The sequence below is a fragment of the Lepus europaeus genome, chromosome 22 (assembly GCF_033115175.1).
Source record: "Lepus europaeus isolate LE1 chromosome 22, mLepTim1.pri, whole genome shotgun sequence".
Classification (NCBI taxonomy): domain Eukaryota; kingdom Metazoa; phylum Chordata; class Mammalia; order Lagomorpha; family Leporidae; genus Lepus; species Lepus europaeus.
This window is the reverse complement of record NC_084848.1, coordinates 24168900-24195200: the sequence shown is the minus strand read 5'-3', so window position 1 is coordinate 24195200 and position 26301 is coordinate 24168900. Positions and strand designations below refer to the sequence as shown.

Genomic DNA, 26301 nt, shown 5'->3' with positions numbered 1-26301 from the left:
ATCTCAGAGGCTGGGTTTTGGCTTAGATTTCTGTTACATAGGTCCCCAACTGAAATGAAGGCCACACTTACCGCAAGTTCTTCTGTTCTATCTAGGAACCTGGGAAAAAGCAGAAGGGAGCAGGGCGTTTTTATCTGTTTTGTGAGGTGGCAGCATAACCTCACAAAAATAGGGTGATTGCTGTAGGAGACGCACAGTTCACTCATTTCCCTCTCTACATAAAATAAGCCCTTCTCCTCTACCACCACATGGTGGATCACTATCACTATTCCTGCTTTTCTCTAACTGAAGGAAGTAAGGAAAAGAAGGCACTGCAGGGTACTAACACGAGAGTTCACGGAAAACGGAATTAAAAGTTTATTTTGTGCAAAATATCTTTGCAGTCCATGCACAGTTCTTTTATCATACAGACTTTTCATTAACTTTCTGAAGACTCTTCATACACCTGGACTCAAAATTTTGAAATATTAGAGCACTCTCCTCTGTCAATACAATCTTAGATTTTCTGTGTTGCACTTTATTCTTTTCATGTATATACTACAGTGTGTTCTGTATCCCCCAAAGTGTGGTAACTTGCTTAATTAAGGTCACTCTACAAACCAAGAGGTAGTATTCAACCCAGGTATGTCTGACTCCAGGGCCTGGTTCTTAACTGCTCTATCACATTGTCACTTTGTCACAGGCTGTGGTTTATTGTCAGTTATCCTACCACACTTCAATATCTTGTCTTCTAACTGTTTCAGAAAGGGACAGTGTCTTTTATTTTTTTGTGTCCCTAGAGTACTTTAAAAGAAGTACTTGATAACATTATAGACCAGACAATCAGCTCTTACCTCAAGAGGTCTAAAAGCAGCTTTTGATCCCCTATTTCCTTCAGGTAGTGAATGAGATGTCTCAGGGCTACCTGTCGCACCTCAAGCTCTCGGAAGAGGATCTCTGCCAAGCAGGAAGAAGTTAGGGAGAGAAAGATTAATGCCTGTCAGTCAAATGCGAAATTGGCCTCCCCACTCACATAAGACATGCACAATCTCTTCAAAGCCTAGGGCCAGCTAAGAATGTTTACCCCTTCGTTTCAGTCCCCAGCAACTCTATGGTCTTAGACGCTTTTGAGTTACCAATGCAAACAGCAGACTGTTAGCATGGCCTTTGAGTTACCTAAACCAACACACACAGCCATCTCTGTGTCCACTAAATAGAGGGGACTTTGTTACTGTGTTCATCATCCCAAAGGATGCCTTCAGCGATGTGAAGTCCCAGGCCACCTCCACTGCCTCTGGGACGCCTGATCCTGGTGAACGTCATCACAAAGGCCACATGCCGTTCTCTCCTGATATCGCGACACCTTGCTGAGGAAGGTTTCCTGGAAACTGTGCTCACCTTTGCTCAGAGTCCTCTTCAGGAAAATCAGAACCTAGAGGAAAAGAGAACAAAGAATGTGCAAGCTTACAAACACAAAGGTCTCTACCCAAATCTAGAAACAGGCCAACAACGCACTAGGAATCTCTGTAAGCAGAGACGACAGCTCTGTGTGATGGAAGGACAGGCAATGGACACCCAGAACTGAGTTGGTCTTGGGAATCCACAGAGACACTTCCCTCAGAGAAGCTGTCCTCACAGCCTGCCTCCCTCAGATATTTTTATTTATAACATGGAGTAGCCAATCTTCTGTTTCTTGGTTATAATCAAGAGTTCCACACACAGTGCATCTCCCAGCAGATGAGCCCTGGAGAACGGATTACTGAAAACCTTACACATCAAGGGGAAATAGGATCACGTACTTGATGTTTAAACCAAAATGTTAATGTCTACTTTGATTGGATTTTCAGAAATGAATGAGAACAAACTCCAACAACTGAAATGACCCAACTTACTGCAGTGATGACGTTTCCATCGTGCACGCTTACTGCCTCTTCCAGAAGTTGCAGCTTGTCTTGTAAGGAGCGGAATCTTTCCAGAGAGCAGACCTGGCAGAGACAAACACACCACTGTGTAGGAGACGGTTTTCTGTTATCTGTCACTGGACAGTGAAGAATGGGCAACAATGAAAAGTGATTGCTTCAAGAACAGCCCCTTTATGCTTCCACCATAGTCTCCAGTATCCTGTGAAACAGTACCTTGCCACCACTCTTAGTTCAGCCTCACAAGATGCTAATGTCCTCAAGTTTTGACAACATAAATGAAGAGAGATCACTTGCTCTTTTGTGAATAAGAGCAATAAAACCTACTATCCTATCTAAGTGAATACTTCAGTGAGTTTTGACAAGTATATACACTCACATAACCACTAACAAAACAGACAACGTGTCCATCACCCCAGAAAGTTCCCTTGTCCACTTTGACATTAACACTCTCCTGACAACTACTCATCAGTTTACTAGTTTTGCTCTTTCTAAAATTTCATAAAAATAAAATCACACTGTGGCCGGTGCTGTGACGTAACAGGTAAAGCTGCTGCATACAGTGCCAGCATCCCATATAGGTGCTGTATCCAAGTCCCAGCTGCTCCACTTCCAATCCAGCTCCCTGCTAATGCAGCTGGGAAAACAGCAGAGATGGCCCAAGTACTTGGGCCCCTGTACTTATGTGGGAGACCTGGAAGAAGCTCCTGGCTCCTGACTTTGAACTGACCCAGCTCCAGCTGTTGCAGCCATTTGGGAAGTGAAACAACGGATAAAAGATCTCTCTCAAACTCTGCCTTTCAAAAATATAAATTACAGCCGGCGCCATGGCTTAACAGGCTAATCCTCCGCCTTGCAGTGCCGGCACACCGGGTTCTAGTCCCGGTTGGGGTGCCGGATTCTATCCTGGTTGCCCCTCTTCCAGGCCAGCTCTCTGCTATGACCCGGGAAGGCAGTGGAGGATGGCCAAGTCCTTGGGCCCTGCACCCGCATGGGAGACCAGGAGAAGCACCTGGCTCCTGGCTTCGGATCAGCACGATGCGCTGGCCGCAGTGACCATTGGAGGGTGAACCAACGGCAAAAAGGAAGACCTTTCTCTGTCTCTCTCTCTCACTATCCACTCTGCCTGTCAAAAAAATAAATAAATAAAATAAAATATAAATTAATCTTCTAAAAAAATAAATAAAACAAAATCATAAAATATTCACTCTCTTTACTTAGCTTTTCATTTTTTTTTTTTTTAAAGATTTATTTCAAAGTCAGAGTTACACAGAGAGAGGAGAGGCAGAGAGAGAAAGAATGAGAGCGAGCTTCCATCCTCTGGTTCACTCCACAGTAGGCTGTAATGGCTAGAGCTGCAACAAACTGAAGCCAGGAGCTTCTTCCAGGTCTCCCACACGGGGGGCGGGGGCCCAAGGACTTGGGCCATCTTCCACTGCTTCCCCAGGCCATAGCAGAGAGCTGGATCAGAAGAGCAGCTGGGTCTTGAACTGGCGCCCATATGGGATGCCGGCACTGCAGGCAGCAGCTTTACCTGCTACGCCACAGTGCTGGCCCTGCATTTCATAAATTTCTGAAATGAAACCATGTGTTGTGGTATCAGTAGTTTGCTCTTATTGTCTAGCTGTTTCCCATTATACGGATATGTTACAGTTTATTTATACACTTAACTGATGGACATTTGGCTGGTTTCCATTTTTGGGGTTTTTATGAATAAAGCTGCTATGAACATTTGTATATAAGTCTCTGTATGGACACAGGTTTTAATTTATCTTGGGCTACAAGTATCAAGGAGTGAAACTGCTGGGTTGCATGGTAAGTATATGTTTACCTTTATAAGAAGCTGCCAGACTATTTTCCAAAGTAGTTTTACCATTTACATTCCCATCAGCAGTGTATGAGACTCTAGTTACTTCACATGCTCCCAACACTTGTATGATCCCTTTTTCTAAATCTAGCTTTTAAAAAAATATATTTATTTATTTGAAAGGCAGTTACAGAGAGACAGAGAGAAGGAGAGATCTTCCATCTGCTGGCTCATTCCCCAAATGGTTGCAATGGACTGAGCTGGGCTGATGTGAAGCCAAGAGCCAGAGGTTTCTTCCAGGTCTCCCACGTTGGTGCAGGGGCCCAAGCATTTGGGCCATCTTCCACTGCTTTCCCAGGTGCGTTAACAGGGAGCTGGATTGCAAGTGGAGCAGCAGAGACTTGAACTAGCACCCATATGGGATGTCAGCACTGCAGATAATGGCTTAACCCACCAAGCCACGGCGCTGGACCCTAAATTTAGCTATTCTAGTGGCAATACACTGATAGCTCATGGTTTCCATTCTTGATAACTGTAATGCTGACCATCTGCTCAAGTGCTTTTGGCAATTGTGTATTTCTTTTGTGGTATATCTGCTCAAATCTTGTGCCAAATTTTTAAAAATTTATTTATTTCAAAGTCAGAGAGGGAGAGGTGAAATGAGAGATATTTCATCCACCAGTTCACTCCTCAAACCGTTCCAACAGCCAAGGCTGGGCCAGGTAGAAGCCGAAGCCAGGGGCTTTATCCAGGTCTCCCATATAGGTGGTAATGGCCTAAACACTTTGGCCATCTTCTACTGCTTTTCCCTTCCAAGACACAAATCAGCACCCATACAGGACACTGGCATCACAGACTGCAGCTTTACCAACTATGCTGGTGCTGTGCCAATTTTTTTGCTAATGATTTATTTATTTGGAGGCCGGTGCTGTGGTATAGCAGGTTAAGCCACAGCCTATAGTGCTGGCACCTCATATGGGTGCCGGTTTGAGTCCCAGCTGTGCCACTTCCAAGCTAGCTCCCTGCTAATGTGCCTGGGAAAGTAGCAGAAGATGGCCCAAGTCCCTAGGCAAATGTGGGAGATCTATAAGAAGGTCTAGGTCCTAGAAGAAACTGAATGGACCTAGAAGCTCCTGGCTCCTAGCTTTGGCCTGGGGCAGCCAAAGCAGATGCAACCATTCGAGAAGTAAACCAGCAGTAAGTAAGTAAACCAGTCTGTCTCCTTCTCTCTATATAATTCTGCCTTTCAAATAAATAAATCTTTAAAAAGAAAAAAAAAAAAGATTTTATTTATTTGAAAGGCAGAGCAACAGAGAGACGAGACAGAGACAGATGGAGAGAAATACTTGGGCCATCTTCCCCTGCCTTCCCAGGCACATCAGCAGGAAGCTAGATCATAAACGGAAAGGCCAGGGCTCGAACCAACACTCCAGTGTGGGAATGCTGGTGTCGCAAACAGTAGTTTGACTGCTGTGACACAACGCTGGATTTTTGTGCCAATTTTTTTAATGGATTATCTATCTTATCACTGGTAGTTTTTCATGTTTTTTAATAATGCTTTCAACGAACAAAAGTTTTACATATAATGAAGTCCATTTTATCAACTTTCTCTATTATGGTCCATGCTTTTTGTTTCCTAGGTAATAAATCTTTGCCTAACCTAAGGTCACAAAGATTTTCACCTATATTTCCTTCTATAAGTTTTATAGCTTTAGTATTTATTTGTATTTAGATCTATGATTCATTTGATCCTTAATTATTATGATATCAAGTCTCTTAAAGTTGATTTATAGGTTCCAACAACAATTCCAATCAAAATCAAGCAGCTCTCTTACAGATCCTGATTAGCAGCTACTAAAAGCTATACTGAAACATAAAGGATCTTGGAGCCGGTGCTGTGACATAGCAGGTAAAGCCACCACCTATAGCGCCTGCATCTGACATGAACAGCGGTTCTAGTCCCAGCTGTTCCACTTCTGATCCAGCTCCCTGCTAATGTGCCTGGGAAAGCAGTGGAAGATGGCTTAAGTATTTGGGCCCTCCACCCATCTGGGAGACCCGGAAGAAGCTCCTAGCTCCTGGCTTTGGCCTGGCCCAGCCCTGGCCATTGCAGCCATTTGGGAAGTGAACCAGTGGATAGAAGACCTCTCTCTCACTCTCTCTCTCTCTGTGTACCTCTAACTTTAAAAAGATATATACATATATATATATATTTTAAAATATAAATATTTATCAACTTTCTCTTTTATGGTCCATGCTTTTTATTTCCACGTAATAAATCTTCATAATCTTTATAATAAATATATACATACGTATATATATATATAATATGTGTATATATATGTATATATATATATTTGAAGGATCTAGTCAAATCAAATTTGGAAAAGGACAAAGTTGAAGGAAAGCTTCAACAAAATTGAAGTTATCTGCTTTCAAGATTGACTACCAAGCTATAACAACGAAAACTGTGGTATTGGCATAAGGATAGACAAGTAAATTGATGAACCAGAACACAGTCCAGAAATAGACCTACACAGACATGGTCAACTGATTTTCAAGAAAGGAACCAAGATAATTCAGTGGGGAAAGGATAGCCTTTTCAATAAATAGTGTTGGGGCCGGCGCCGCGGCTCACTAGGCTAATCCTCTGTCTTGTGGCACCGGCACACCGGGTTCTAGTCCCGGTCGGAGCACCGGATTCTGTCCCGGTTGCCCCTCTTCCAGGCCAGCTCTCTGCTGTGGCCAGGGAGTGCAGTGGAGGATGGCCCAAGTCCTTGGGCCCTGTACCCCATGGGAGACCAGGAAAAAAGCACCTGGCTCCTGCCATCGGATCAGCACGGTGCGCCGGCCGCAGCACGCCTACCGCGGCGGCCATTGGAGGGTGAACCAACGGCAAAGGAAGACCTTTCTCTCTGTCTCTCTCTCACTGTCCACTCTGCCTGTCAAAAAATAAATAAATAAATAAATAAATAAATAAATAAATAGTGTTGGAAAAATGGAGATCTATATGGGGAGAAAAATGAACCTCAAACCATATAAAAAATAAACTCACAATGGATCACAGACCTAAACACAAGATTTCTCTCTCTTTTTAAAAAAAAATTATTTTAGAGGTAGAGAGAGAGAGAGAGAGAGCTCCCATCTGCTAGCTCACTGCCCAAATGTCTGCAACAGCCTGGAGTAGAGGACCGAAGCTGGGGAGCAATTAACCCAAACCAGTTCTCCCTTGTGGGTAACAAGAACCCAATCAATTGAGCCATTACCACTGTTTCCTAAGATCTGCATTAGCAGGAAATTGGAGTTGGGAGCTGGAGACTGGCACTGAACACAGGTATTTCAACGTGGGACAAGGACATCTAACCCACTAGGCCAAAGCCTCAACCCTGCTTCCACTCTTTAATGTACTTTTCACTCTCATCCATCACTACTTCCTCACTATCCCATCTAAGAAACATAAGCTTTGGAGAGTCAGAAATCTTGAAGCTTTCAACTTCAGAGAATTTATTTTCCTCTGAAAGTCACCTGATTTAACAAATAGAAACTGAGGAGAGAACTCAAGAAATGTTTTACGTGGGTACAAGTTTCCCAAAGAACCCACAAGAATTCTTTCTCCAGTGGCCTTACCTTTCCCTTCCGGAGGCGTCGCACTGTATCACTAGGGCTCCAGTCATTGCTGTAATCCTGGAATATGAGCAACACATGAATCTCAGCAAGTTAATAGTGCACCAGCTCCTCCCCTCAGAGTCACGGTCTTGGGCCCCATGGGAGACGTATTTAGTGAGAGGGGAAGAGAAATGAAGACCTGGGATGCTCCTGTTTTGAGTTACTGAAGGGACTATACCAGGAGCAACACAGGCAGGAGACAGATCAAAGAGGGATGAATCAATCGACAAAACCAGTGACCTATACCTACTGGTTTAAGATTCTAAACTCTAGACATACTTAGAGTCATATTTTGAGACCCTAATAACTAAAGCCTTTGGCCAACAGAAGACAGAAGTGTGAGACATGTTCCTTTTCTGATTTTAGAATGTAGTTTCTTATGAGTTAATTTTTTAAAATGCTTCATGGGAATTTGAGCTCCACCAAGCTTTCAGATTGTAGAAATGATCACTGAGTTGCAAATTACAGGCTTCAAAAGGTAGCATCATGGGTAAGAAGAGTATACTAGGATTGAATTAGAAAATAGTTTCTGAGTTCAAGTTCTACCCTCCCAAGCATAAGACCACAGGCAACCCTTCACATTTAGAAACCTGGTTTTCTTATCCATAAAAGAGGACAGCTGCTCAAAGAGTTAGGAAGATCCAGCAAGGCAATGCATGTCAAGACACGTTCTATCTTGTAAAGCATCACACCAGCCCAAGTTACAACTCACCCGGTACTCTCCTTTGGGTCTCCCCAGCTCTGGAGCATAGCTTTTTGCAGGTGTGTCCGACAGAGCTGGAAAACAACAGACAGCTGCTTCTGAGGGCCACCGTGAGTCCTGTTCCCTGTCGTTCTTTTTCCCTGGAGATCCCCTCTAACTCACTTCATTTTTTTAACTTGTGGTCTCCCAAGGTATCTTTAGGGTCAAATGCAGATTTCAGTTCTTCCCCAAAGATGGCATCCCTAGAAGTAATTCCTTGCCCCTGTAGCCAGAATGATTTCTAACTCTTCATTTAGCACCAGAAGTTTTCTTTACTAATGATGGTGGATTCAGAAGACAGTTCATCTAGTCATCTATCCTCATGCCTCTCTAGGCTGTAGCCCAGACCTGTAACATTAACCATAACAACTGAGAGAAGAGTGTTCAATACTTACCATCAGAAAGGGACTGGAAACTTCCAGGTCTAGTTCTACCTAAAGGTAAAGAACATAAGACAGAGGTGAACAGTTGCCAGAGCCATCAGCACTTGGTTAAGGACACAGTGTTTATAGAATTTTACTATGCAATAAGAGAACTTAAGGCTTAAATAAGCTTTTATTCAACTTCAGAAATATGAAGTGCCATTAAAATACTTTTAAAGATTTATGTATTTAGGGGCCAGAGCGGTGGCGCACTAGGTGAACCCTCTGCCTGTGGCGCCCGCATCCCATATGGGCACTGGGTTCTAGTCCCGGTTGCTCCTCTTCCAGTCCAGCTCTCCGCTGTGGCCCGGGAAGGCAGTGGAGGATGGCCCAAGTGCTTGGGCCCCTGCACCCACATGGGAGACCAGGAAGAAGCACCTGGCTCCTGGCTTTGGATCGGTGTAGCACCAGCCGTAGCAGCCATTTGGGGAGTGGACCAATGGAAGGAAGACCTTTCTCTCTGTCTCTCTCTCTCTGTAATTCTACCTGTCAAATAAATAAATAAAAATCTTAAAAAAGATTTATGTATTTATTTGAAAGGTAAAGTGACACAGAGAGAGATCTTTTATCCAATGATTCACTCCCCAAATGCCAACAATAGTCAGGGCTGGGCCAGGCCAAAGCCAGGAACTCCACCCAGTCTTGCATTTGGGTAGCAAGGACCCAGGTACCCAGGTCATCATCTGCTGCCTCCCAGGACACATGCCAGCAAGAAACTGGATTGCAAGTAGAGGCAGCACCTGATCCTAGGAACTCCAACATGGAATGTAGGCATCCCAAACTGCACTTTAATCTGCTGCACCACAACAACCACTCCCTAGAGAAAAAAGTGTTTTTTAATTTATTTGACAGGTAGAGTTATAGACAGTGAGAGAGAAAGAGAGAAAGGTCTTCCTTCCGTTGGTTCACCCCCCAAATGGCCACCACGGCCAGCACTGCGCTGATCCGAAGACAGGAGCCAGGTGCTTCTTCCTGGTCTCCCACGTGGGTGCAGGGCCCAAGCACTTGGGCCATCCTCCACTGCACTCCCAGACCACAGCAGAGAGCTGGACTGGAAGAGGAGCAACCGGGACTAGAACCAGCGCCCACATGGGATGCCGGTGCCACAGGCAGAGAATTAACCAAGTGAGCTACGGCACCGGCCCCAAGAGAAAAATTTTTAATTGTCCTGGCCATTGAGGCCATTTGGGGAGTAAACCAGGGAGCAGAAGATATCTGTCCTACCCTCACCCTCCCCCCCGACTCTTACAAATAAATAAAGCTTTGAAACAAAGAAAAAAAAAAAGGTCACTGTTTTCAATTCTTTCTGGTATACACCTAGAAGTGGAACTGTTGGATCATATCCAAGTTTAATTTTTGTGAAAACATGCTATCCTATCTTTCAGAGTGGCTAAACCATTTTGTAATCTCATCAGCAATGCATAAGGGTTCCCAACAATGTACAGGAGTAAGGAGGAACTCTGATCCAGGCAATTTCTTTAATACCTGACAAAAGCTCTATGTCAGTTATATTCATCATGCTCTAGAAATCCTGTCCAATTTTCCTGAATTTCTCTCAGTGCTTCCATTCCTAATACCTAGCTGCCAACTCTAACGATAATTCTTTATCCTCCAGTAATCTTTTTCTTCCAGAGTAAATGAGCATTTTTCTTTAAAAAGGAAAAGGGGGTGGGGGGGAGGCGGTGCTGTGGCACAGCAGGTTAAAGCTGTTAAAGGTTTGAGTCCTGACTGCTCCACTTCCAATCCAGTTCTCTGCTCATGCACCTGGGAAAGCAAAAGATGGCCCAAATCCCTGGGCCCCTGCTACCCACATGAGAGACCTGGAAGAGACTGCCAACTTTGGCCAGGCCGAGCAGTCATTGCAGCCATTTGCGGAGTGAAACAGTAGATGGAAAATCTCTCTCTGTCTCTCCCTCTCTCTCTGTCACTCTTTCAAATAAATAAATCTTTAAAAAAAAAAAAAAAAGGAAAAGAGGACTCTCTTTTTCTTTTAACCATTACACTTTACCTCTAAAAAAGCTACTCAAGGAGTAGGTGGAAGCAGGTTTGGGCAGCTGTGCACAGGAGGAGAAGCTGTTTCGGCTCTTCAGCTGTTCACGGCCCTCATGGGTAGACCCACTATTACCAGCAGTCTCTCTGATGGACCATGAGATACCTGCGGGATAGTAAGAACTAAATCAGTAATCCTCATAGCAAACAAATCTTTGACAGCCAACACTCAATACATTCTCAAAGCTTTTCTCCAGAGGCCCTAATGCTTTGGCCACCATGGGCAGAGAGAAAAGAATCAAATATGCTAATCAACAGAAAAAAAGGCAGAGATGTGAGTAAATGGATCACAGCAAAGGAAATTCAAATGGCTTTAAACATATGAACAGATGCTCAATCTTACTCCAGCAACAGTATTACAAATTCAAAGTGCAACGAGATACCACTGGTCTCTGATAATACAGGCAAAGATCCAAAACCTTCCTAATACACGCATCATCAAGCCTGTGAGAACTCGGAAACTTCCTACACTGCTGGTGGGAGTACTACTCTGTGGAAGGCAACTGGCTAGTATCTACCTAGTTCAGATATAAATATGCTATGCCAGTAATTCCACTCTAAAAATTGATCTTTTGTTTACATACACGGTCAGAATTCAAGGCTATAGAATAGGATCATAGAAAAGACAAGACTGGAAATGATCTAAAGTTCATCCACTGTGCACTGGTTAAATAAACTGTTGTAAATTCATACAGTATAACACCACGCTGCTACAAAAAAAATAAGAAATTTGTTTAAATTCTGATAAGCTATATTATCACATAAAAACAGCAAAGTATAAAGTGTGCTACTGCTATGTAAAACAGGGGTAACAAACATTTCCTGCATGGGTGTTGTAGCTTTACCCGCTACAGTTTAAGCTGCCATTTGGGATGCCTGCATCCCAGATCGGAGCGCCAGTTCTGAGTCCTGACTACTTAGCGCATCAGATCACCTTCCTGCTAATGCATCTAAGAGGCAGCAAATGATGGCCCAAGTACTTGAGTTCCTGCCACTTGGCTTTGTCCTGCACCATCCCTGGCTCTTGAGGACATTTGGGGAGTTAACCAGGAGATGAAAGATCTCTGTCTCTCCATCTCTGTCACTCTGCCTTTCAAATAAATAAATAAATAAATCTTTAAAAAATATAGATATATTCCTATAGGTATTATTTTTCAAATAAATAAATCTTAAAAAAAAAAAAAAAGAATCAGTGCTATGACAGCAGACCCCCAGAGCCACATGGGAACCACTGCTGCACTTCTCCGATGACCTTCTCTGGGGTTACATTTCCAGACGTACACTCCTTCCCTTTCCTGACCAGTGTTCAGGAGACAACTACTGGAGCCTTCCTTGGTAACAAGGACTCTACAGAGCAACGCCCTCCTAGGCTTCTTCTACTTACTTCCCACAGGCTCCCCGCTCCAGCTGACTCGCTCCAGGTCGTCGTCGTCATCATCATCCACGAAGTCCCGAAGGCTGTTCACTGCCCGCTTGGACTCCTTTAACTACAAAGGGACACAGTGAAGGGCGCTCAGGCGGTCTTCACTTCCCACTTCTCCAACAACCAAGGAGGCCGAGCAATGAGGATGTGAAAATGACCAACACTTCACACTTTCATTCTGCAATCTAGAGTCTACCCTACCACACAGATGCCAAAAAAAAGCTTTTCAGCCATCTTTACAGTCTAGCAGTAAAAGAGCTGGGGGAATCAAAGCCACGTCGCTATATTCCTCATATGACTTGATGTATAAACCTGAGCAGATTCATTCACCTCTCCAAAAACGAGTCTGCTTTTCTGCTTGTAAAATAGACCCAATAAAGATGAATCTTGCATCCGGGTTCATCTTTAAAAAATAATAATACATGAATAAAAAACGTGGGGTTCTTAAAAATGAAAGGAATAGATCATCTCAACAGGATAAAGCAGGAAAGGCAGAGTCGGGTTCTACAATCTGCCTGGCTCTTTCCTAAGCTTTTTCTCCATGTTTTTCTACCCAAAACATTTCTGAGTCTAATGGGGACAGGTTCAAAAATCAGGTTCCTTGGATGCAAGGAGAGGTCATTTTAGAGTGGCATTGTGGAGGAGGTGTGACCTTGAGCAACTATTTGTGGAAACCTACCTGTGAAAGCTCATCATCTTCATCATCAAAAGTGAAAGCCTTGAACTTGGAGCTATTCCAGTACTCCTCCTCATCACCCTTTGTCCGACTCATCTAAAATGAGAGGAAGACGGATACGTGGCCTTTCTGTCTTCACACACACACACCAACTCATAACACCCCCCCCCCCCACAAGAGCTTCCACTACTAACTGCTCTAAGGTAATAGGGATTTAGAAAAGAAGCCAATAAAGCAAATACTTGAACCAGCCACAAAAATCAGTCTCCTGGGTCTCCAACTGATCGAATCATACTTTTGATCCTGTAGTCACCCAGAAGTAATCATTGTTCCTAGAGCACCTACTTTGTTCACGGCACTCTCTCAGGTGTTGTAAGGATATAAAAAAGTGCAAGACACAGTTAATCTCCTGAAGGACCCTACAACAGAGCTGAAGTACTCAGCACAGACGCACATGAAGGTAACAGTACAAGGCAGGCAAATGCTGTAAGAATCCATTAAGAAGACAGGTGTTCGGTGCAGTGGTTACGTCACTACTTGGCACACTCCCAGTCCATACGGGAGTGCCTGAGTCAAGTCTGGGTCTTCCACTTCTTATCCAGCTCCTGCTAATGTGCACCCTGGAGGCTGCAGATGATGGCCCAGGTACTTGGGTTCCTGACACCTACATAAAAGACCCAGACTGACTCTGGGCTCCTGATTTTGGCCTGGCCCAGCTCTGGCTGTTGTGGGCATTTGGTGAGTGAACTGGCAGAAGGAATATCTCTGTCTCTCTTTCAAATAAAATACAAAATAAATAAATTACAATAAGTCACAAACATTGCTGCAGGTACAAAGAAACAGATTAATAAGTGCATTCATGTATTCAGCATGTATCTACTGAGTACCATCTCAGAGGCGCCATTCTAGGTTTGAGGATACTTCTGTGAATAAAATGGACAAACAACCTCTCCCATGTGCTTCTTAAGTGCCTGAAAGAACGAAAGCAAAGCCATTCAAAGAAGAATGATCATGGCTGTTATCTTCAGATTATGATTATTTTTTTAAACAACTGCTGACCAGAGTATGAGAAATGAGAACATAGCCAAGAAAAGAAAGTATGTAAGAAATCAGTCAGAAGACCACAAGTCTTTCTCACAACTACTCTAAAACTGGATTTCACCCTGCAAAAACAAGTTTTGCCCTAGAATTACAAACTAAACTACCAATGCCAAGTAAGTCAGAGCCAAGAACCAAGTACTAAAACTTTCTAGCACCAAAAGTCACCTCCAAAGCAATCGGTTTGCTTTTCCTCTTATTTCAACAGCAGCTTTCTCAGTAAAAGCTCATCAAGGTGGCCCTGTTGAGGCTTTCGATGACTCTTACACTCTGCTCTTTCTTCCTGGCTATTTTCAACTCAGAGGACACGGGGTTGGCAAAGGTATGGTCCAAACCTTCTCTATCTGGTCCCTTCCCAAGGCAGACATCACTAAATGATTTCTGCTGAACCCAGATGTAGCTTTTAAACCCTTTTCTTTTTCTTTTTTTTTTTTTTTGACAGGCAGAATGGATAGTGAGAGACAGAGAGACAGAGAGAAAGGTCTTCCTTTTTGCCGTTGGTTCACCCTCCAATGGCCGCTGCGGCCGGTGCATCTCGCCAATCCAAAGCCAGGAGCCAGGTGCCTCTCCTGGTCTCCCATGCGGGTGCAGGGCCCAAGCACTTGGGCCATCCTCCACTGCCTTCCTGGGCCACAGCAGAGAGCTGGCCTGGAAGAGGGGCAACCAGGATAGAATCCGGCGCCCCGACCGGGACTAGAACCTGGGGTGCCGGCGCTGCAAGGCGGAGGATTAGCCTGTTAAGCCACGGTGCCAGCCAAACCCTTTTCTAAGTAAAAACTAAGAAACAGCTGCCAATGACACAAGCACAGGCACTGTCAAGCACCCTTGAGCTGAAATCTTGGTTTCTCCAATTCTGAGCAAACTACACTTAAGCCTTGGAGAAAATTACATCCTAACTCATGGGTTGGACTGAAAAACAGAGAGGACTCAGCAAACACCTGACAGTGCTTAGCACAAAGGAAACACCAAATGTTCGTTCCTTTTCCTATGAGGTATCTTACTCCTTCTCTCTTGGTGTCCTTATCTGTAAAATGGCCATAACAAATGAACTACCTCATAGGGCTGATATGAGGATTACCCCATCAATACATGTAAAATGCTTAGTGACTGACACAGAATTAACGCTCAGTATTAACTTGTATTACTAATAAGCCATGACAATACCTTGGAATAAGTTAGAGAAGTATCTTTAGCCAAGCCCAAAGATTAAAAAACAAACAATATAAAAGCACCGAAAGCGTCCACAAATGCTGAAGATGTGTGTAGAACGCATGTCTCTAGCACATGTGCAAGTTCGTAAACACATTCGTCATTCACTTGCTCCTCCAAATACTCCTGCAAGGCAGGCCGCACGGATTCCTTTTCCGTGTCACTGATGAGGAAAGTCAGACACCAAAGGGTTAAACACCACCACCGCTTGGTTAATCAGTCCCACAGCAAACCACATAACCCAGGTTTTCTGGCTCCTAGACCAGTTCCGCGGTTTCCCACGGTCCTTCCGACCACCTAGTTTTCACTCCTGGGACAACTGGGCAGGTCGTTCCTCCACCACGGGAAGCATCTACAGAGAGGCCCCGACCGTTCCTAACAACTCAGCAGGCATCAGGAGTCCTACAGTCTCAACCGGCCCACGGCAGTGCCGAGCTGACCCTAACGTGTACTCCAAGCACCAGAAGAGAACCCAGATTTATTTGGCAAGCGAAGAGACACGATTCGAAAGCTCTAGAAGTTACAAAGCAACCAGGCAGTTTTTAAAGACGACTGACCAAGGTGCTTCCACATGATTTAAAATAGTTCAGAGGCCGGTCCTTGGCGTCACCTGTTTACTCAGAGCCCACAGGGGAGGGTGACAGATCCGAGGTGAGAACAGGAACACGACGTAGAACAGAGGGATGTTAGGAAAACAACAAAACAAAACAAACAAAAGAAAAAAAACACAACCAAGACGCCCCCTGCCTCCGGACACTCCAGAAACCATCTACTGAAACGTCACACTCGGTTTCAACTCGATCATCTTTCGAGCCAGCGGAGGTGCGGTTTGTGACCCGAGACCAGGGACAGGGGGTTACGGGTCAAAACAGGCTGACTCCGGGGCGAACATCCAGGAAGCCCTCGGCCGCAACCGCCAGAGCCAAGCGGAACCTTGACAGAGTAAATGCTGGTTAAGACACAAACGCTGAGGGCTCCCTCGCAGCCCCGCCGGCTCCCAAAGGTCGCCCCGGCTCCAAGAATCCGGCCTCCATGGGGAGGAGGTGTAGGGATGCCTCAGAGAGGGGAAGGATGCGGAGATAAGCGACCCTGGCCTTGGGACACCCTCACCTCTTCCACATCGAGCCCTCCCTCTCAGGACAGCGACAGCGTCCGCCGCTACCGGACGAGCCTTTCTAGTCAGGCTGTGCGGCATAGGAAGGGGCGGAAGGAGGCGGTCGTGAAGGGCGGGGTGGCGCCATGGGAGGATGGCTAAAGAAAGAGGTCGCAGGGCACGTTGGAAGTTGTAGTTCCGCTGCCTATTGTGTAAGGCGCAGTCCCGGGAGGCCACGGGGCTCCTGAACTACAGCCCCCAGAAATCCGAGCGAGACTCTGCTACGTCATTTCCTTTACTTGCAGCTCGACCTTCCGCGGTTATCCTGAGGGTCACTTAAGACTACAACTCCCATGAGGCTCAGTAAGGCCGAGTTAGAGTCCAGGGAAACAATGGGACGTGTTCTTTCTGTTTTCACGGGCGAGGAATGGTCGTGCGAGGTTTATTTCTGGCTTCTTTGAGGGCTTAACCGAGGGAGCGTGAAGGAACTCTAGAACGGACGGAACCTACGGTCCGTCTGGCTGGAACGGAAGTAGTCGGTGAAAGTGGGGAGGAGCCGGAAGTGAAGGCGGGGAGGGGTTGGGGGTGGAGGGAAAAGCAAGCCAGAAGGTGCTGCGGCCGCTTCTAGTAGTTTCCAGGCGCTGCTGGGCGGCTGGGACCAAGAGGTCCTGAGGCTGTTGCTGCGGCTGCTCGGGAGCTGGTGGCGGCGAGATTGGAAAGCTGATGGCCAAGTGGGGTGAGGGCGACCCACGCTGGATCGTGGAGGAGCGGGCGGACGCCACCAACGTCAACAACTGGCACTGGTGAGAGCCAGAAAGGCAGGCCGCAGGAGCGATGCGTCCACGCTGGGATTTCAAGGTTGCTGGAATCTCGGCCCCGACAGAGTTGAGGCGGAGGCAGCCCCGCCCGGAGATGGAGAAGGGGATGGGTCCTTCCCGTGGCCGGGGTCCGTAGTCCCAGGCCTCCGCAGCTGAGGTCAATGGCTTAGTGTTTGGGGTGACGGGGGGCCCGTCCTGGAAGGCTGCGTCCCAGGAGAGGGGCTTCAGAGAGCCCGAAAGGAAGGCCCTGGCCGCTGCATCCAGCCTGAGCCGGGCGATGCTTCCTGCACGTGGCCGGAAGAGCCCGAGAACCCCAAACCCTCGATGTTGGCGGCTTACGGTGGGTGAAGTTACATCAGTGCTAGGGTACCGCTGCCTCGGGCTGGCAGATGCAGCTTTGCCACGTGTTGTGCAGGTTGTTCGCAGAGCTCGGTGATACTGCACAGCCTGCCGCCTCTCACCCGGAACTGTTAGGTCGCCTGTGTTGGTAACTCCAGGTTGCCGGGCAGCGTGGTTTGGTAAAAGCCTGCCCTTTCATGTAAAGTCTTCCAGAAGGAATGCTAACTTACATTTGAACCCTGCTGAACTTTGCTCACACCATTGGCTGTACTTTGACTTAGTTGTAAATTTCGCTGTTATTTTATAGGTAGTAAGTAGGAAGGGGCACAGGGAGATTGTTCGCTATAGTAAGGCCTGTCTCCTTTCGTCTTAACGTACTTAGGGTACCTGATGCAATTCTTGTGGTTTGTTCTGAAGCCCTGTAGAACGTGTAGGGCATTTACAGTGCTAAAGAGGTCAGGTTCTGTTGCACTTAGAGTGAACCTTTTCATTGTATCTTCCACGAACTTCCTGAAGAATCCCGGCTTGTGTGCGGTTTTCCACTTGGTCAAACGGGGGCGCCCTAGGAAAGTGTCAAGTCAGCCTTGCACCATGCTGAGACAGGAGCGCAGACTTTTCCTTCAGCTCGCGCTGCCCTGCACGGCTTTGTCTTTGGTAGCTATAATCACTCCTGTGGCTTCCTACAAGAAAGCCACGTGTTTGTGGAACCGAGGAGGGCTTGGTCAGGCTTCCTTCCCTTTGCGCTCTCTCGAATGCTGCTCCATAGCTGTGTTTCTCTTTTGCAGGACAGAGAGGGATGCTTCAAACTGGTCCACAGATAAGCTGAAAACATTGTTCCTGGCAGTGCGGGTGCAGAATGAGGAGGGCAAGTGTGAGGTGACAGAAGTGAGCAAGCTTGATGGAGAGGCATCCATTAACAATCGCAAAGGCAAACTCATCTTCTTTTATGAGTGGAGCATCAAACTCAACTGGACAGGTAAGCCTAGGCTGGGCTGTCAGGGAAGAGGTTAACTGTTTCGGTTGGCAGGAGCTGAACAGAACAGTTACGGAGGAGTTAGAATCTCCGGAAAGGTGTGCACAGTGCTACTTTGAGGTCTGCGTAAGGCAGTCTCAGTAGCTGGAATTTCTTCCAACACCGTGGGACACCAAAGGATTTTTTTCTTTGTGGGTCTCGTTAGTCCCCACCAGTGAAGTGGCTGTGTCCTGGCATCTTGGGGCTTGGGTCTGTGTTGGGACACAGAAGGTGTTGACTCTCCCAAACTAGCTACATTTGCTTTTGTTTTTGTCTTGATGTTTTTGTGTCTCCAGTGTGAACGTAACAGGTTAGACCACAGTGCTAATGCAGCTTGCCTGTAACTGTGATTTGGAGCTGTTGTATGTATCTTCTGTTTAATCCCTCCTGTGGACTTTGGGAAGGAATTGAGGCCATGCATACGCCCCACTTGGGTGGTCCTAACCATTGGGAAGCTGAGTTTTAAAAAGGCAGCAAAGTTACAGACGTGTGAGCCACACCTGCTTTGCGTGGGGTGAAGCGTGAAATAACCTTGTGCATCAGTAAACCTTTCTGAAGTGAATGACAATAAAGAGGGGGTGGAACAGATAGGTCTGCCCATGATTTTTTTGTTTGTTTCTTAAAATATGCCAACAGCATTGTGGTATCATCTTATCTTGCCCAGTGCCCTTTGTACAGATTGAGGAACTGAGGCCCGGAGAAGTGAAGGTGAATGTTGAGTAAACTTGAGAGAGTCAGTTTTGCCTGTAGCTGAGTGTACTAGCACTTGTTCCTTCAAAGCACTCATTATATACAGTCACTAAATGAAAACCACGGGGCATAACTACCAGGAAGATGGGATTAGGGACACAGCAAAACTTGACAATATATATATATTTTTAAGTTTGAGAAACCGCTCCCATCATTGGTTCACTTCCCAAATGTCTACAAGGTTGGGCCAAAGCTGGGGGCAGGAAACTCAGTGCAGGCCCCCCAGTGTGTGTGGCAGGTACCCTGTTTCCTGAGCCGTCAACACTGCCTCCCAAAGTGAGCCTTAGCAGCGAGCTGGAGCCGGGAGCCAGAGCAGGGTGTCGAAGCAGGCGCTCGAGTGTAGGAGCGGTCTCTACTGCTAAGCGAAATGCCCACCCCAAGGTCAAGTTTTTATTTTTTTAGAGAGTGAGTGAGTTTTCCTCTGCTGGTTCACTCTGCAACAGCTGCTGCTGGGCCAAGGGCTCAGTGTCGGCCTCCGACATGGGTGTCAGAGCCGCAGTCACCTGGGCATTCCTGCGCCTCCTAGGGTCTGCGTTACCAGGAAGCTAGAATTGGGAGCCAAGCATGGGATCCAGGCACCCCGCTGTGGGATGCAGGTGTCAACTGCTAGACCGAACACCTGCCCCCACCTTTTTAAAAACTGAGGAATTAAAATTTGTTAAATGATATGGAAAACATAAAGACTGCAGTAAACATGGTGGTTTTTCTTGAAAAAGACCTGATACTGACTTGTAACAGTGGACACCTCAAGGACTGCATCTTGAGGGCCATTGTGACATAGGAGGGTCAGTGCAATCAGAAGGAATGTTACAACAGCAGGTGTGGATTGTAACACACTTGGCCTGAGACCACTGGAGATAGAAGTCTGAAGTGTGTTTTGTGTAATCCTACGCAGGTCAGTGTAGTTGGGTGTGTTTTTCATGGTTCACCTGGTGTTTCCAACTCTGAACTTCTCCTTGAGATTCAGTTTCTCCCTGATACATGAATCACATTGGAGTAAACTCATATTTTCAAAACAAGTGTTCTGGCAGAACCATTGACCCACATCCTCTGGTAGAATTCCTGCCAGTGCCCAGTCTGTGGAACGCTTGGTCCCACCCTGAAGTAACACAGTTGGTCTCTAGTAATCCAGTGATGAGAGACATTTCTCGGAGAAGGGTTGGTTGCATTTGGCACGCAGCATTCTCCGAGTCTCAGAGTGAAGGTCTAGCTGTCTGATAGAAGCTGACCTGGGATGGTAGTTAGGGCCGTGGAGCAGAGAGCTTGCCTGCAAAAGAGGAGACTGCTGATAGTGCATTGTTTTTGACAGGTACCTCGAAATCAGGAGTCCAGTACAAGGGACATGTGGAGATCCCCAATCTGTCTGATGAAAACAGCGTGGACGAAGTGGAGGTTTGTGCTTCCTAACTCGCTGAGTCCTCTGTATCTTCTTAGCCTCAGATGGAAACAGTGGCTCATTTAAGATGAGTAGTCCAGGCTTGCCCCGTCCAGAACCCCACTCGCAGATACTCTGCAGGTATTGGGTACGATTGGAAGCCTCCACAGCAATTGGCTGGCTTAATCTCTTTGCTTTGGCCAATAACCCTGTGGGTCTAACATCAGCCTCCTTTGCCTTGGCAGGCAGGACTTGGGAAGGAACACACATGGGGGCCGTGTGAATGTCCGCCCTCACACATTTCCCTTGGAGACGTCAGCTGTCACCTGACTGCTCAGCACTTGCCTTGCATGATGGGTGTCCTGCAAGTTACTTACGCCGCCTTCTGCTCTTTCACTCAGATTAGTGTGAGCCTTGCCAAAGACGAGCCTGACACAAATCTCGTGGCCTTAATGAAGGAAGAAGGGGCGAAACTTCTGAGAGAAGCAATGGGAATTTACATCAGCACCCTCAAAACAGGTACCCCTTGAGGAGCTGGTGTATCTCAGTACCCTAAATGTTGATAACATGTTGAAATGGTAGTAAGGGAATATTGGGTTAAGTATGCTCTTACGATTCATTTTACTTGTTGTATTTAACTTTCGAAAGTGGATTCTAGAAGATTAGGATTACATTTGAGGCTCACCTTGTATTATCACCTGGCAGTGCTGATCCAGACTGGCCATCCCTGCGTGTGGTCCTGAACTGTCCTGGATATGCGTTCCAGAGGGAAGGGTACAGTGAAGGCTGGGCACATGGGAGACAGACCGCTCCCCCCCCCCCCCCCCCAGCTGCCTGCAGTGGCCCTAAGCTGGAAGCCAAAGGCTGGAACCAGGAACTCAGTCCCGGTCTCCCATGAGGGTGGCAGGAACTCAATTACTTAAACCATCACCTGCTACCTCCCAGGTTCTGCATTAGCAGGAAGTGGGAGCCAGGTACAGAAAGAACCGTGCTTCTCCAGTGTGGGACGTGAGCATCTTAACCTGTGCTTTCACTGCTAGGCTAAGCGCTGGCTCCTGAGATGCCGTTTCCGCAGTTTGTTCTGATCCTGGCCTTAGGGTACATGTTGTGAAGGGAGCCAGCGTAGGACACAGGACCCTTTCAGAGGGGGAAGCAGTACCCCAGTGTCATAATGACTTGTGGCTGTTGTGTGGAGGGAGGGGACAGTCTGTACCGTAGTAACTGGCACTCGTGTTTTTTAAAGATTTATTTATTTGAAAGAGTTACAGAGAAGAGAGGGAGAGAACATCTTCTGTCTGCTGGTTCACTCCCCAAATGGCTGCAATGGCCAGGGCTGGGCCAGATCAAAGCCAGGATCCAGGAGCTTCTTCCAGGTCTCCCACATGGGTATGGGGTCGCAAGCACGTGGGCCATCATCCACTGCTTTCTGGAGCTATCAACAGGGAGCTGGATCAGAAGTGGAGCTGCTGGGTCTCAAACAGGCACCCATATAAGATGCCGGCACCACAGGGGGCATCTTTACCCACTACCTCCCAGGCCACAATGCAGGCCCTGTAACTGGCATTCTTGAAGTCACTGACCTTCCACAGTAGATCTCACATATATTAACAAGCTGTAATGCTTCCATTTGAGCCAGGGGTTATTTTTAAACTAACCCCAGTGAACATAGCACATCCTGTAGCATACACAGCAGTTGGCATAGACCAAAGGTAGAGATATAAGATAGACCGTGTCTTCTGGTCGTGGACCTCATTTTGGGTTAGGACACCCCTGTCTGTCAAGCTGTCTTGAAGCCCTAGGTCTCAGCTACTAAAAAGTAACTTCCACGAGTTGGATTTTGTCTTTACAGAGTTCACGCAGGGCATGATCTTGCCTACAATGAATGGAGAGTCAGTAGACCCAGTGGGACAGCCAGCGCTGAAACCCGAGGAGCGCAAGGTAAGTTGCGCTTGCATGTGATGGGCTAGAGTCTATAATATGTAGGCATATGCCCATCTTTAATGTGGCTTTTATTCATTTGTAGCAAAATGTGGCTTTTATTCCTATATTGCAACCTCTAGAGCAAATGGAAGCTCTCAGGGACTTCACACAGTGACTCTTGATTGCATTTAGCACCAGTTAAGAGGTTGTGAGCGCAGAATGGTGTTCACCGTAGGCGCAGCACCTCTCACTGGAGTGCTGACGTTTGGCATCAGGGTACCAAGGGTTAGATCACTGACATCACTCACCAAGAACTGGTTGACGGCACTGCATTTGCAGGTGAGCCAGTGTTTCAGCGAGATGGAGTCAGTGGTTCAGGCTCAGCGCTTGGTTTGGAGCCCAGTTGCCCTTCTGCCAGCTCTGAAGGATGTCCAGGACGTAGGGAGAAAACTGCTTCCAGCTACAGAGCCAGAGAGTCTGTCTGAGAGTCACACCGAGTGCTCCAGAATGATGGAGATTGGACCTGACCTTCGGCTGACGGGTTTTTTCATGAGTACCAGAGTCTTCCTCCTAGAGTGCCTGTTTTCTGTGAGAATTGAGGATGTTTCTGGAAAAGTTCTCTTCATGACTGAAACACACACAGATTCCCTCCAGCCCTCTTGATTACCCCTAGAGGGGAACAGCTTTGTGGAAGTGAATGGTAGAGCTGCCCCCAGAGCCATGGCGATTGAGGGTCACCATTACCCTCCACTGACCGTTTTCACTGCCACTTTCACAGGCTAAGTCTGCTCCTGCAAAAACCCAGGCCAAACCTGTTGGTGTCAGAATCCCCACTTGTAAGATCACCCTTAGAGAAACCTTCCTGACATCACCCGAGGAGCTCTATAGAGTGTTGACCACCCAAGAGGTAAGCGTGCGCTTGTCCCTCAGGCCCCGGGCCGCCTGTGTTCCAGGTCCTCGGCGTGCAGAGGTACTGATGTCTGGAGCCGGAGGCCTTCCTGATACAGGCAGAGGTGGAGGAAGACAGCTTTGTTAGCCCACTCAGAGTAGATGTGCTCCTCCGATTTTCTCTTCAGTGCTAGTGTTGGGTCAGTAAGTGGGACTCACTGAATCGTTGTTAGGAAAGTGAATGGGTCGGAAGTAATGGCATCGTGGGTGCAGAAAGGCTCCCTGGAGTCCAGGCCTGGTGTGTAGGGGAAGAGGATGGGGAAGACGAGCCGTTTTGCGGAGGCACGCGGCGCTTGTCCCTGGGTCCCTCTGAGAGCCGTGCGTCTTCTCCCCGCCTGCTTTCCCGCAGCTGGTCCAGGCCTTCACCCATGCTCCTGCAGTGTTAGACGCAGACAAAGGTGGGAAGTTTCACATGGTAGACGGCAACGTCTCTGGGGAGTTTACCGACCTGGTGAGTACCTGCTGGCCCCAGCCCCGGGTTTCGGAGCTGCCTTTGGTCAGATGAGTGACTTTTCTCAGCTCCGTAGGTAAAATTTAAGGCTTTCATCTCTGGTTAATAAAACTATGTTTTGTTTAGGTTTTCAAAAGAATGCTGTGATTTGAATTCTCTGCAAGTAATACAATTGCACAGGATAGAGTCAGTGTGAGAGGCAGATGGCTAATCCTAACTAGCACTGGGTACATTGTAGTCTACGCTATAGGCTGAGCTCTCTGATCATTCTAGGTCCCTGAGAAACATATCGTGATGAAGTGGAGGTTTAAATCTTGGCCAGAGGGTAAGCACACTTTACTGCCACACCCCAGGACCTTTGCTTCTCCACTTAGTCGTAAGCCCAGGTGGAAACCCTGGACTTGAAACCTCCCTCCCCTCTGCCTTCTGCCAGGGCACTTTGCCACCATCACCTTGACTTTTGTCGACAAGAACGGAGAGACAGAGTTGTGCATGGAAGGCCGCGGCATCCCTGCTCCCGAGGAAGAGCGCACGCGGCAGGGCTGGCAGCGGTACTACTTCGAGGGCATCAAACAGACCTTTGGCTATGGCGCACGCTTGTTCTAGCTCCGGCCTGCCCGACACTTCAGTCCAGCCCTGTCCTGACGGGCTTGTGACTTGCAGGATTGCACCATCCCAGACGCTAACTTGGGGCTGGGGCCCTTCCCCTCCACATACATACACCTTGGGTTTGTGCATGTTTTCTGCTGGGTGGGGTCAGAGGGTGATTTCTTTTTTGTGTACATACGCTAAATAAACATAATTTTAAAAACACACATGTCTGCAACCTGGGCTGATGGGCTGTTCTGCTGAATACTGGAGGTGCTGGGAGTGGTGTGCCAGAGGGCAGGGGGGCTCCACGCCCCCACCAGCAGCAGCTTGCCGTATCCATCTCCATCTGACTGTTCATCTGTAGCTTTTAAAAATAAACTAACATTTTTACAAGTTTCCTAGTAGGTTAGGAAGTTGGAGGTTGGAAGGGCTCTGCATTCTGGGTGAGCCTTGGTTGTGAAGAGGCCTGAGGGAGCTGCTGCTCACGGCCAGGCGTTCCTGAGCTGGCCTTCACAGACTGCCTGGTACAAGGGTTCTGTCTGATGACACTGACTGTAGGGGACGGTTGGTGCCAGCGGCAGGCAGTGCTGCACTGCCACTGTCGGGGTGGAGGTGGCATTCTGAGCTGCCCACTCTCCAAGGATTCTCTGTAGTAGAGTCAGCAGGTGCTGGCCAGATGTGTTAGAAACCTAGAGTCCTACCCTGTGCTGCTGTGTACTGAACAGTTACCGCGTGTTAAAACCACAGCAAGCAGTCGGCTAGCATTTGCTCATTTAATTCCCCTAACAGCCCTATGGAGAAGGTATTGCCTCCCTTGTTAAACAAAAACTTAGGCCTTGGATTTCATAAATAACATCTTGGATCCAAGAACTGATAAGTAGAGGTGGGGTTTGGCACAAAGACCATTGCAGAACCATGCTGAGGTGTGAACTATTTGTCATTCACAAAGAGAAGCTGATATGTTTCTGATATACCGGGGGGGGGGGGGGGGGGGGGGGCTTCAAAAAGTCCCCTGGGGGCCTGCAGTGTGATGCAGCAACTTAAACTGCGCCTGAGACACCGGCATCCCATAGGAGCTCCAGTTCAAGCCTTACCTGTTCCACTTAACCATCAAGCTCACTGCTGATGCTCCTGGGAAAGCAGCAGGAGATGGCCCAAGGATTTGGGCTCTTGCCACCCATGTTGGGAGACCTCAATGGAGTTCCAGCTTCAGCCTGGCCCAGCCCTGGCTGTTGTGGTCGTTTGGGGAGTGAATGAGCAGATAGACGGGGATCTCTTTGTAACTCTTTCAAGTACATAGATCTTTATATATACATATATATGTATATTTAAATATATATATACACACGTGTAAAAGATAATTTGTACTTTCCATGAACTTCGAAATTCCTCGTATTAGGTACCACTCCTGGAGTAGAAAATTCCAGACCTCTTAGTACCCCTGAAGAAGGAAGAACAGAATGACCTCATTAAGAGTATTTCCAAATGGCCGGCGCCGCGGCTCAATAGGCTAATCCTCCGCCTAGCGGCGCCGGCACACCAGGTTCTAGTCCCGGTCTGGGCACCAGATTCTGTCCCGGTTGCCCCTCTTCCAGGCCAGCTCTCTGCTGTGGCCTAGGAGTGCAGTAGAGGATGGCCCAAGTGCTTGGGCCCTGCACCTGCATGGGAGACCAGGAGAAGCTCCTGGCTCCTGCCTTTTGATCAGCGCAGTGCGGCGGCCATTGGAGGGTGAACCAACGGCAAAAGAAGACCTTTCTCTCTGTCTCTCTGTCTCTCACTGTCCACTCTGCCTGTCAACAAAACAAAACAAAACAAGTATTTCCAAATGCCTGTTAACACTAGGTTTGCTGGGGCCAGTGCTGTGGCATAGTGGAAGAAGCTGCTGCCCACAGTGCCGGTATCCCATATGGATGCTGGTTTGAGTCCTGCTGCTCCACTTCTGATCCAGCTCACTGCTAATGCACCTGGGAAAGCAGTGGAATATAGTCCAAGTGCTTGGGCCCCTGCACCCATA

At 47.3% G+C, this 26301-nt stretch overlaps 2 protein-coding genes across 2 annotated transcripts in view; one reads left to right on the top strand and one right to left on the bottom strand.

The window, feature by feature from the left end:
- The window catches only part of VIPAS39 (VPS33B interacting protein, apical-basolateral polarity regulator, spe-39 homolog), a 37059-nt gene extending 20847 nt beyond the window's left edge, over window positions 1-16212 (bottom strand). Inside the window, exons 1-11 of the mRNA XM_062181417.1 lie at window positions 16101-16212; window positions 12687-12779; window positions 11969-12071; window positions 10544-10690; window positions 8509-8547; window positions 8084-8148; window positions 7333-7389; window positions 1872-1964; window positions 1378-1411; window positions 834-936; window positions 72-99 (exon numbers count right to left, since the gene is read on the bottom strand). Of these exons, the coding sequence (XP_062037401.1) occupies window positions 72-99; window positions 834-936; window positions 1378-1411; window positions 1872-1964; window positions 7333-7389; window positions 8084-8148; window positions 8509-8547; window positions 10544-10690; window positions 11969-12071; window positions 12687-12779 (762 nt within the window). The 5' untranslated portion in view covers window positions 16101-16212. The remainder of the gene's footprint in view (window positions 1-71; window positions 100-833; window positions 937-1377; window positions 1412-1871; window positions 1965-7332; window positions 7390-8083; window positions 8149-8508; window positions 8548-10543; window positions 10691-11968; window positions 12072-12686; window positions 12780-16100) is intronic.
- A 447-nt stretch (window positions 16213-16659) lies between these two features.
- AHSA1 (activator of HSP90 ATPase activity 1) lies at window positions 16660-24509 on the top strand. Its single transcript, XM_062181373.1, has 9 exons — window positions 16660-16886; window positions 18026-18216; window positions 20312-20394; window positions 20779-20896; window positions 22227-22315; window positions 23076-23204; window positions 23595-23696; window positions 23970-24021; window positions 24130-24509. Exons 1-9 carry the CDS (start codon window positions 16807-16809, stop codon window positions 24300-24302), a joined length of 1017 nt encoding a protein of 338 aa, XP_062037357.1. The 5' UTR covers window positions 16660-16806; the 3' UTR covers window positions 24303-24509.
- The last annotated feature ends 1792 nt before the right edge of the window (window positions 24510-26301 follow it).